General features: G+C 46.9%; 1 protein-coding gene across 4 annotated transcripts in view; it reads left to right on the plus strand.

The window, feature by feature from the left end:
• The first annotated feature begins 973 nt into the window (after positions 1-973).
• Positions 974-12,432, plus strand: part of SH3PXD2A (SH3 and PX domains 2A) — a 237,910-nt gene continuing 226,451 nt past the window's right edge. For 2 of the 4 annotated variants that reach the window (XM_033065577.2, XM_033065578.2), the window contains exon 1: positions 974-1,082. In XM_033065577.2, the coding sequence (XP_032921468.1) occupies positions 1,011-1,082 (72 nt within the window). In that variant the 5' untranslated portion in view covers positions 974-1,010. The remainder of the gene's footprint in view (positions 1,083-12,432) is intronic. The other 2 variants (XM_033065579.2, XM_033065580.2) reach the window with 2 other exon arrangements.

The raw sequence follows: 12,432 nt of genomic DNA on the forward strand, positions 1-12,432 counted from the left end.
TGCCAGGAGCTGGTCCTCTTTGCACTCCCGGGCTGGCAGGTCTTGAGCCGTCAGCAGCACTCTGGAATCTTACCGGAAAATCTGCACGGGCAAGAGACTTCAGAGGAAGGAGAGATCTTAGTAACTTCAGTTAATTTGCTGAATAGCTAATGAATGTCATAAAATAAGCTGAGGGCTGGAAAATCACATTGAAGTTCCCATTTCTGACGTAACTTTAAAATAATCATGTGCAAAGTAATGATGCATTATTGAAAAGGGGAAAAACAAAAACAACAACAACAACAAACACCTGAAATTTCTGGGGCAAACTTCTTGCAGTGGGACTGTGGAAGATGATACCCATTTACCTGTGCATGTATATACAAAGAGCTGAAATAGGTTTATAGCTCTAAAATCCCTCACAATAGAGGGTCTGTACAACCTTTCTCCAGCTGTGATGCCCGTGTGTCCCTGAGGGACAGAGCAGCGGGGACCTTCCCCAGCGGTGCCGGCCTTGAGCTCGCAGCTGGAGCCCGGTGGGAGCGGGCTCGGCCCTTCGCTGGTGGCTTTCGGCGTGGCCGCTCTCGGAGGGCATTTCGGACGCTTTCGGCAGGGATGGAGGGCCAGGGGGCCGCGGGGTCTCAGCAGAGAGCGGGGCTCTGCCGGGCCTGGAGGCGCTGCGGGAGGGAGCGGCGCTCCCGGGGGTAGCCGCCCGCTCCTCCGGCCCTGGGGGCGGCGGCTCCCGTCCCGCCAGAGCCCCCCGGGGCCAGCCGGGGGCGGAGCCGCCGGCCCGGCCCCTCCCGCCGCCGCAGTGGCCGCGCAGCCCCGGGGCAGCGGGCAGGGAGCGGAGCCGGGCCGGGCTGCTGTGAGCGGGGAGCCGCCGCCGCCGCGGCAGGGGCGGAGCCGGCACCGGGGCATCCTCCCTTGCCTGTGTCCCTGCCGCCCGCCCGGCATCGCCGCGGCGGGCAGCGCGGCGGAGGGTGCTGCCAGCGCCGGCAGGGAGCGGCGGAGCCCCGCCGGGGTGCGCCAAGATGCTGTCCTACAGCGTGCTGGACGCCAACGTGGTGGATGTCGAGAAGCGGAGGAACCCCTCGAAGCACTACGTGAGTGCCGGCGGGGCGCGGGGTGCGCACGTGTGCAGGGGGACGGGCTGGGCGCGGAGCGGGGTGCCCGGAGCTGTGTGTCCGGAGCGGTGTGCCCGCAGCCGTGTGTCCGGAGCGGTGCCCTGAGCCGCGTGCCCGGAGCGGTGCCCTGAGCCGTATCCGTGTGCCCGGAGCCGTGCACCCAGCCGTGTCCCTCTCCTCACTGTGTGCGAGACGCTGCCCCAGGTGAGGTGCCCGCGGGGCTCCCCGCGGCCTCTTGCTGTGGAGGTGCGGCTCTTCTTCCTCACCCTCTTTCACCCGTTTGCTTCTTGGCTCGTTTTAATGTTACCATTCTGAAGTTTCCTTCCCCTCGGAAGGTGGATCTTCCCTTCTTCCTCACTAGTCCCGGGGCAGGATGGGGCAGGTCTCCCGGATGCCCAGACTGTCCCTGTCCTGGCCAGGGTGCTCAGTGGGAGCGGAGCAAGGTTCGGCTGCGGCAGGGCCGGGGTCGCGCAGCCGGCGGTGCTGAGCGCATCTTTGCTCGTTCTCACCCCTAAGTTACATTCAGACCTGTTTTTGAGGGGGCACTCTATCTGCACGCTTACCAAGGCAGAGTCAGCGTTCGGATCTCTTTTATCTCTCTTTCACCTTCTTCCTTTCACACCTTACTGCCAATAGCACAGCATTAGAGGAGAGTTTTTAACAATTTTCCCGGACTCCTGTGTTGCAGCCTGTCATGTGGAGGTGTCTTTGCCTGAAGGAGTTTGAAGTATAGTCAGTAGCTTTTCCCTCTCCACTTAGGCAGAGAAATAGCTTTTCTTCTCTCTCTGTTTCTGGGTTTTAGTTGCACCAAATCCTTTAACTGTTTCTCAAGATTCAACATGTATTTTAAAACACAGAAAGTTGTATTTTGTCTATAGAGACGATAAATCCTCCAGCTTTGGTAAGGAAAAGCCTGAGGGGCTATTGCATCTGGTGTGAAATGGCTCTGAGTATACTGTGTTTCCTGGCATTGTGTGTCTGCCAGATTTCTTAGAGCTGATCAGCCGCTGAATGGATTGTTGAAAAACAAAACCTTTATATTAGTGTTGCATATCACTGAGCTTTTTCCTGTGAGGTTAAACCATAATTCAGTTTAAGGCTAGAGGGCACTATGTTGCTGGTAGATGCAGACTTGTAAAGCTGAAGTGCTCATCTACCATGGAATTAAGCGTCTTGTGCCCAATTCATAGGAGTGGAAGTTTTAGGTGTTATGTCCTCTCAGGTTGCAGCTGGACCTCTGTGTTCAGTCTATTATGCACTCACTGCTTCCAGGTGGGAAAGGCTTCTTTAGTTTTTGCAGGCTCTGCTGTGGACCGTGGCTGACACAGCTGCAGGGTGTTATCTCATGTGAAAGGTGGTGGCAATTCAGCATCAGAGAAGTACGTCTGCCAAGCACCAAAATATACAAAAGAACTGGTAACAGTATCTTCCACGAGATTCCAATTTATTCCAGTCTCTTGGGTCATCGCCGAGAGAAATTGACACTGTTCATTTCTTGTTTGCTGGAAAATGACCTGAAAACAAGGATTTCAACCCTGTGTTTACAGGATTTGAAAGAAAATATTTCCTGTGTTTACCTGTAAAACACATCTTTTTCCTTGATGATCATTATCATTCATGTTAATAAATAGTAACATAGATTATTCAAAGAAGTCCTCCTTAGTGCTTTCTAGTGGCAAATTCTTCTTTCCCTTCAATCTTCTGATTGTACACATTTACTAATATAGTCTTCTTTACAACAGTTCCATGCCTCCATGTGTCCTGTTCTCTGCCAAAACCCCACGAACTGAATGGTATCTGCCTTTTGTCCCACTTAGCTTCTGTTGGTGGCTGTACAGTATTCAGCATGATAAGATCATCTGGCTTTGGCTGGAGTAAATCACAGAGAGTGAACCCATGCTTTCAAAGAATTTAATTCCCTGAGTCTGACCCACTGGTTGCTGTTACTTTGGTTCTGTGCTTTTTTTTTTACGTGAAACAATTATTTTCTTCTAAGATTAGTATAAGCATCACTTAGGATTTAGCTCTCTCCATTGCCTGTGGATAGTTTGGAGAATGCAAAGCTTTCTGCTCTTTGACCTATGTGGCTTTGAAATATCAAAAAGCTTTTCTATCTCCAGCATCCGTAAATGTCTTCCTGCCAAGCCTTCAGGCCATGCAAATGTGCCTTGGCATCAGATAAACAGTGTGTTTCTCTGATGGATGGTGACCTGAGTATTGCAGGTGTTTTTAGCATGACTCTCTCTCCTTTTAATTGTGATCTTTCAGGACCATAGTGGAACCTGGAGAGATGAAAGCACACCTTAGGCATTGTGAGCATGTGGAGAGGGCTAAATGTGAGTAGCACATAAGCCCCTGCACTGCTTGGCTTAGCTGTGAGGAATCATTGCCTGGAGCAGGTGTCTTTCATGACATGAGCACAGCTTTTGTGGCCTTGACTCAAGAAAGTTAAAGAAAGAAGACAGCTTTACATATCCTCTGCTATGATCCCATGTGTGTGTGAAACTTCTGAAGAGTTTAATACCTCACTGGAAGTTGAATAGGGCTCTGCCTGTGGGAATAGATTAAAATCTTGGCTCCAGTGCTGCTTGATAGGAACTCAGCCAGCTCTATCCTCTTGTGGGAAATCCTTGCTAGGGAAGGAGTCTGCAGTGCTTCCCTATCCATCCCTGTCATCCCTGGGTAGCACAGCACCACCTGGCTGGCTGGGGGCCCTTGCTGGCAGCATGTGAAAGGATAAACAGGAGGTTGGATCAATTGCCACATGCCTCTTGTATGGTGTATCCCCAACACAAGCTACTACTGCTCTTAGAGCTTTTGGCTTTCCAAATTAATTTCCTATTTCTCCACACAGATGATCTTTTAAAAATTGATTTCTAGTTGGAAATACTTTAAAAAATGTTAAATCTCCTTGCTTTCCTCTTTTCTTTTTGTTTTAACAATGTCAGGAAGGTCAAGTCTGGGTTTGTTGGAAAGACCCCTGATGCAATGGGGTCACACATTGGCTGTGCTGCAGTGAAGCTGTGTGGATTAGGACAGTTAATTAGTGCAGTTAATGGCTGAAGGTGCCAGTTAATCATTCTGAAGAGAAAAAGCTGGTAGCAAAATCCAAATCCCTTTTCTGGCCCCTGCTAAGCAATAAACAGTCGGAAACTCTCTTTTCTCAGTTGATGAGGTTTGATCTGTTTGTGGGGTAGCTTCTCTGGCTTTTGGTCTGAAACTGTGATTGTCTGAACTAAGCATGAAGTGATCCCAAACCAGAAGTGCATTCTGTATTTAAAAGGATCCACTGTTGATGCTTGCCTCTGTCAGCCATCCATTGTGGACCTTAAAGAGGACACCTTCCCTCCCCTCTCTCTGCTCCCAGGTTATCTTTAGGCAGATAGCTTACCAAATGTTTGTATCTTTAGCAGCCCTGCAGGGAGTCTCTGCCTACCAGATGTGCTTGATCTTGCTCCCAGGGAGATGAGATTGGGTTAGCACCTTCACCTGTTCACTACTTTGCAGACCTGGGTGATGGCAAACATCCATTAAAAGCCAGATGAACAGGATTCCCCACCCCCTCTCTTACCACTTGCTTTTCTGCTGAGGACTGAGCAGTTACTGATGTGCATTATCTCACCAGACATTTATATGCTTGAGGTCATTTCTGAGGTCTCTTAAGTGTGCCTGTGTCATCCCAAGGGCAGGGATGGATACATCAGTAGAGATTTTCTCTTTCAGCACTGCTCTGCTCATGTTGCAGTTGGGCTTTGTGTGTTTTTCAACTTTGTCCAGCATAGAAGTAAGGTAAAGCACTCTTGACTTACAAGTGGCTATTCTGCCTCCTTCCAGTTAGACTGAGGTGCATTGCTGATTTCAGTCATCTGAGATGCCTGTATACTGTTCCAGTTCTTCCCCAGGGTAATTGTTACCTAATGCCACCTCTGAATGCTGAGATCTCTTGTAGGAATGTGTCTGCTGCATGGATATGGTTGCTAACCTCCTCAGGGTACTGGTATTGCTGACTTAAGGGATCGAGCTCTGCTGTGTAGGGTTTCAGCACTGCTCACAGGAGAACATGAGTGTGCTTGTCACAAATGACCTGTTGTAAAATGTCAGCATGCTTTGAAGAAAAATCTTGTACTGCGAGGATCAAGCTCTGCTCCTTGTGTCTTGGCTGCTCCTGCTTTTACTGCTCAAACTCGAGCAACTCTGATGTGATCAGACATCTTCATGGCTTCATTCTCTTTGTTCCAATCTGCTGGTTGGCCAGCACTGATGGGGAGAGTCTGGACATGGTTTAGTGGCAATGATCTTTGTTCCTGCCTTGGTATTCCCTGGAGAAGGAATTGCTGTCCTGGGAGATTGGCTCACCAAATGAGTTGTACTCTGCAACTCGAGGCTGCTTCAATGTGGTCGGGGAGCCCAGCAGATCAAGGGGCACTCCCAGTTCTTTCTTCCAGCAGAACTTTGAGCTGGTAACATTCAGCCAAGAGACAGTGGTATCTAAATTCAATAGTTTGCAAAGCAAATGGCTGTCTCCAGCCTTTGGAATAGATTATCTCTCAAAAGAGAGACAAGGTAGTTGTCCTGATATGTGGTGATCAGGGCAGGGTGAAATAATCTGGAGGCTTTATGTCACAGCAGGCTGCCTGCACTGGCTCCCCTGTGGTTGAGTGTGCTGGGAGGGCAGCCAAATGAAAGTTCAGGGGAAAAGCTTTTAGCAGGTCCATGAGCTGGGGGCAAAAGCTCCAAAGCCTCCAAGTTCCATTTTAAATATTATGAAGAAGCTGCTATTGACTTTGACTGGGACTTGGTTGCCAGGGAGATTACATCCTAAGAGACAGCACAGATGCTTTTGGCTGCTGACAGCTGTAAACAACCTCTGGCTTCATGAGAGCCCTGCCTGGGATCAGTGTGTGGGTGCTAGAGCCCACTGGTACAATTCAGTTTGATGGGTTGTACACCATGTAAAATTACACCAGTCTCACTGCTTTGAGTTAAAAGGGAGAGGAACTGACACACCAAATCATGGAGAGAGAGGTGAACAGACATCCTAAGGAAGCAATTGTGGGAATCGGAAAGAGAGCCCAGACTTCCTGCATCCTGGAGCAGCTTGTCTGTTCATCTCACCCACAGCCCCAGCCCCTTAGCCAGCTCTAAGGCATTGCCTCCTCCTGTCCCTGCAAGGTAGGGTATGTGCTGGTACCCTCACTGGGAACATGAGGCAAGAAGTTAAGTGGTTGACCCAAAGCCACCCGTGAAGTGTGTGGTAGCATTTTATGTTGTTTTCTTTGGCTTTCAAAGCAGTCTTGCAATTACCTGATATAAAGTACACAATCTGAAAAAATACTACTCTCATATTCAATCATTGTCTTCCTCAAAACCCATTTCCCATCTTATATGGGTTAAACAGGAAGAGGGATTCAATGTGACCCTACCTGAGGCAGGAGGTGACGTACGAGTTCTCTAATTTAGTCATTTGGGAGGAAGCAGCTGGACCTTCTAATGTGAAATGGTTTTCTTTTTTTTTTGATCTTCCTTTTTCATGCTGTATCCTCTTAATCTGTGCTTGCTCACACAAAGGGAACTGGTCCCCAGAAAGCACAGGGAAGAGCAGGATCCTGAGAGGGGCTGACAGCTCTGTGTGTTGGGTGAGATTGGGAGGCTGAGTGCTTTCATGTAGCCAGAGCAGACACCTTCTTGCCTGGAGCGTGCTGTGTAAATATTGCATGGAGAAGGCAGAGAGCAGCACAGTAGCATACTGTTTGAAATTGGTGGTGTCTGCTGTTTAATCAGGTAGTGTCAAAGCCAAATACAGTCAAGTTGGTGGAAAAAAACCCACCTAGTAACTTTCCTGGGCTTTGGTTCACACCTTTAGAGAGGCTTTATTCAAACTTTTACTGAGAAGTTTGTAATTACTAAGTTTTTTAATATAGTGCATTTTCCTTTGTCTTTACTTTAAAAGTGAAAATTCAGTCTCCATGATCTCTTTGTTATTCTCTTCTGGACAGGGACATCATCACATTTGGGGTGTGATGCTTACTGGGATAAAGCAAAATTCCAGGTGATTTTCTTCACCTGAAAGGATTTTCAACTGGAATATCTTTCAGCCTTCCCACTTTAGTGCCCTCATCCTTTGTTCCACCTTTGAGATAAATATACAGTAATGATAATAATAATTTATTCCTTCAAACTCACATTCACTAGATGTCAATTTTATTATATTCTCATTATATATATAATTAAATATAGGATGAAGGTTGGAATGCATAGGAGCATTTCTTACGCAACAAAGATGCTTTTGCACTAAAATGTGTGCAGACAGGCCTGAAAGGTGGTGTCTGCACTGGGCTGTTAGGGACAGGTGATGACACACAGGGACAGGGAGGTGGGAGCAGTGAGACAGCCTCAACCAGCTGAGCAGGTGATTGTCTTGGCATAGAGGTAACCCAAGCTGCTGTCTGGTCAGCATTTAGGCCTTGTCGCAAAAGGTGGTCATGAGAAAGGATAATAACCTTTATATTATCCTGGGGTGAAGGTATAGCAAAGTAATACTCTATTCATTGCAGTACCTCTCAGTGCTTGAGTGTGGTGGTGGTGTTGATTGGCGCTCTCATGCTTTTTGGTTTTGACCAAGCTCCTTCTTAGTCCAGTTTTTGGAAGAGGAGCTCAATGTGTAGGTAACCAGCCAAGTCCTCAGACTGGGAGCATTCTCCTTTTGTGATCAGAATACACATCCCCGATTTGTGTCTCCATCAGAGTATCATATGTTGCACCAGTTTGCTGCAGTGTGTTCTAAATTGGTCATAGTAGATTCTGCCTTCTCAGGGTGTACCATGGCTTCACAATGAGGCTGTAATTCTGTATTATTGTAATGCAGCTTGTTTAGCTTGTTAGAGTCAACTCACTGGACAGAATAAAATATTCATAGGCTCTAAGAGTCCATAAATGTGTGTGTGGTCCCACATATAGTGTGTTTGAAACCTGACTGGCAGTAATAATGTTTTGATACGTTGCTGGCACTGTTTCTCTGACCTATGGGGTGTGTTTTGTTTTTCCTATAAACCACGCTGGTAAATGCAGGGATGCACTGGGCTCTGATGCTCTCAGTAGTCAGGAGCATGGTTTTATAAGCTTGATGCAAACTTGTTTACAAGAAAAACACCCCTATCTCTGTTCAGAGGGAAACATGCCAAATCTCTGCTTACCATAGCTGTGTTTTAACAGGAGCTCCCCACTGCCATTCTATCTCCTTTACAGAAGTCTTCCAAGCTGCCCCAGAAATACTGGAAGTGTAGTTCTCCACTGTCCATTTGCCTGTAAATGCAAACTTTAACACATGAAGTTCATAAATCACCCAGAAATGTTTGAACAAATGTCCAGTGTGATACACACAGGACATTGTGCAGTATAGTAGAGGAGCCTTTAACCTGGATCTCAGTGTGCTCTGCTGCAAGGCCAACAGGATTTACTCACCTTTTATAAAGTGTTGAGAGGCAGGTGTTACCTCAGGGCTGACTGCTGGCATCAGTTTTGAAAACTCACGTTTGGGTCATCTTCCTCTACCATGAGGGCTGTCCCTGGGAGCAGGGCCAAGGTCAGGTTGTCATTGGGAAATGGGAGTGGGGCCAGCACTTCCCTGACAGTGCTCAGTGACACTGAGGAAAGACACATCTAGGATCCCAGCCGTGCTTGTTGACTCTGAGCCTGTTCCCCGAGGTCTTTCGTCCCTGGAGTCCCAGGGTCTGTGGAAGTATTTGAGGTGAAGCATGGGGTATGTTCTTCTGGAAGCAAGCTACTGGCTGCTGCTGTCTGCTCTCTCCCTGGTGTGTCTGCATGACCTGTCAGGAAAGCTCCCTGGCACAGCTGAAACCTTCTTTCCAAGCTTTCTTGTACCCTCAGGGGCTTGATGCAATAGCGAACATCTCAATTAGTGCTTTCCTGACTCTATGAAGATGAGATATCTAATTGCTTCCTTAGCATCCTATGAGATTTTCCCACTCTTTGACTAAGGTTATTTATTATTTATATATTAACTCATGTATGTGTTTTTTTCTGCCTAGAAGGTTATTCCTGATTTTCCCCTCTCCAGCAGGCACAAGCCTTGCCAGGAAACCCCTCTGATCCCAAACAAAATGCTTTGAAAATCAGTTTTAAGTGTTTTTCAATTTCCATGCTCTGCAAGTGCTTTGCTGCTTGGAGATCAGTATATTTCCTTTGCCTGAAAATGTGATGCTTTGACACCTGCCTCATCTTGAGCAGCCTGAGCTGGGGGATGGTTTTTCCTGTGGTGGATGGTAGAAGAGGCAGCTGAGCTCCTGGTCTTCTGCAGAATCAGGGCAGCTGGCACACCCCTGCTAATGCCTGCAGTTTCCCAGAGCTCTCTCCAGCAACTTTCACTAGCATTAAAATCACTTAGAATTTAAAAGCAAACAAACAAGGATATGTGAAGTATTTTTCTGGAAGAAAGCCATGGAGAGCAGATTAAGTGCATGTCCCTCCTCCCATCTCCCAGACATGTCACAGGAAGACAGTTCAGCATTTTCCTCAGTAGAATTAAAACAAGCTCTGGAGCTGGCTTCTGGGATGGGACAGAGGAAAGCCAACAATAGGAAGGAAGTTCTGTGTATGTGTTTTATAAGTATGTCTATATCAGGTGAAACTGTCTAGAATCCCTGAAGCAGCACAGATTTCTGGTTATGACTTTTTTTTTAATGAAAAGGCTGCTTATTTTCAGTTAATAACAAGATGCTGTTAGAGAAGAACAAAAAGTGACTGGTTCTAGAGGAACATCCATTCTGGTTATCTGTGTACCAGAAGGTAGCAATCCTGTACTTTGTGCATTTTACAAGCCCTGGATATCCTTAACAAGTTCTTTCTTTTGCCCCCCCTGAATTCAGCTGAGTTTTTCCTCTAACCTTTCAGCAAAAAGTGTTTTATAAAGACAACTCAGAATGTTTTACTCAAAAGGAATCTAGTGCAGTAGAGAGCCTCTGGAATACTCTCACTTGAAGCACATGTAAGAGTCTTTTGGCTGTTATTGCTCAAGAAGAAATTTTCTGTTTAAACTTTTGCTGCTGTCTTTGTGATTGTAGCAGTCTGTGTCAAAACTCTGGACTGTTTTAAAGAAGCAGCTTTCCACCTGTTTCTGAGCTGGGCAGCTGTAGCTTGCATTTCATCCTTTCATACAGACATCCCCAGTATAAATAGTTCCATTTAAACTAAAAATACTGTCTGTGAATTTTCCATGGGTAACAACCCTTGGGGATTGCAGGCATGGTCTGTGCAGGAGAGTCCTGAAACTTCCCTCTGTTGTCTGGCTGTAAGGAGCTTTTGAGCAGCAAGGGCAGTTTGCTGGTGGCAGTGGAGGGTGACTGTGTACAGGTGTGTGAGGCACTGCTGTCTTGGAGGGATCTCCTGGTTTGTAAGAACTGGGGCTCTGGCCCAAGGGAGCAGGGTCTGAGCACTCACAGCTGGGGATGGGAGCAAGGCACTGCTGCTCAGCCCCTCGGCCTTCCTGCTGATAGTGTTGGGTTTTTTACAACCCCTTCAGCTGTAGGACTGTACATCTGCCCTGCTGTTGGCCAGAATGACCATTGGGGTTGCTGTTTTACAGAATTCTTCTCTTGTTACGTTCAGGGAGTGTGCAGGTGTTTGATAGGGATTGGGGTTTTCATGTGAGATCTTTGCTCTGCATTGGAGCAAGAGGAAGGCATGGTAAAAAAAAAATGAGGTGGAAAGGAGAGGTTTGCAATTGGTTCCATCAGAGCTGAGGCCACAGTCCTGGCCAGACCCTAAGAATACTCTTTTATTCTTCCAATTTTTCCTCTCCTTCTGGCAAGCTCTAACACTGCCCACAGCATGGGGTCATTTCCCATTGTCTTAATTCTGGAGTTTTGGGTGCTCTGCCAAATGCAGTAGTCCTGGACTGAAGAGCATCTTATGGGCAATAATCAGATCCTTCCTCTAGGATTTGAGGGTCTGTGGAAGACTGAGAGCACAGCACTGATGTTTTTACCACTCCTGAGGAAAGGTGCCCCAACACTTTTCCTGTGTGCCAAGGGCTTTGTGAGGCTCTGGCCATCATGCTATCCCTACAGTGATTCTGAGCCATCAGGGACCTGATTCATCTGATAAGAGTGAGATTGTTCTCTGTCAGGCACTGACATTTATGGCATTCCAGGTATCCTTTGTTGGGATCTTGTGTGGAGCTAAGACTTGGCTGTTGTTTTACTGTGTGTGAGAGGCGTTGGCTGGATTGTGATAAAGACTTTGACTCAGATGAGGGTGAGGGTGCAACTGGCCATTTGATTTGGTTCATAGGTAACTTGAAAAGATCCTGAGGAGTCAAATGAAGGCATTATGTCCATTTGTAGAAGAAGAGACTTTAGTTAGTACTAGCAAAGGTCTGACGATCAAGTGTGTATTTTATCTGCCAGCAGCCTGTCCTGCCTGGCCCTTTATCAACCTTCTGCGTCTGGTTAACATGAGCTGTAGCAGATCTGGGTCAGACTTCTATTGCCAAAAGGCCGATGTGTTCCCCAATGTGTGGTGACAGAAGGGGTTAAGCAGAAGGCAGTGGTAGCTTCAGGCAGTAGCACTGCAGTAAATGCTGAGATGACATGGGAACGTTCTTCAGCTGACGTCCTTGTGAGCCTCTTGGTGACATCAAACTCCTGGACCATTTCCAGTGGAGTTTGGCCTTGCCCCAGTGACAATAGATGTTAATCTGTTGGCTTGTCAAAAAAATGTGTTAGTGGTTTTTTCACAGATCCATTTCCAACCCTCAGATTTCCCTGCTAGTAAACACAGCATTATGTCATTGTTTTACCAGTAGCCAAGCACCAAAGCCAACTTTGCAGTGCTGTCATCAGCAAGTGTCCATTCTCTTTGGGGCTTTATCTGAGTTCCCAGGCTTTTTTTCCCACTGTTGCCCATGTTCTGGTCTCTGTGTCCATCAAAAACCTATGATGGTTTATGGGAAATGTGTAGGGTCTAGCAGTTCTGGGTAGCACCTTCCAATGTATTTGGGGCTCCTGTACCTGCTTAGCAAAAATGCCTTGGTTTGTAGACCTTGATCTTCTGGTTATGTTAGCCAAGGCAAACGCTTGGATTCTACATATAAAACAAGGTGAAGGGTTTTGCAGCCCAGCCTTGCATCTAGTTGATAAAATAATAGCCAAGTCATAGTCATAGGCAAGGTCCTGCCCATGCTAGATCCTGTTTGTTTCAAAACACAATAGCTGAGTTCCTACTAAAAAGACTGGTTGTCAAATTGCTAACATTATAAATGAACTTCCATAGCTTTCAGAAATAACACAACAGATTAAATAAAACTATTTAT

Source organism: Catharus ustulatus, chromosome 8 (genome assembly GCF_009819885.2).
Source record: "Catharus ustulatus isolate bCatUst1 chromosome 8, bCatUst1.pri.v2, whole genome shotgun sequence".
NCBI classification, from domain to species: Eukaryota; Metazoa; Chordata; class Aves; order Passeriformes; family Turdidae; genus Catharus; species Catharus ustulatus.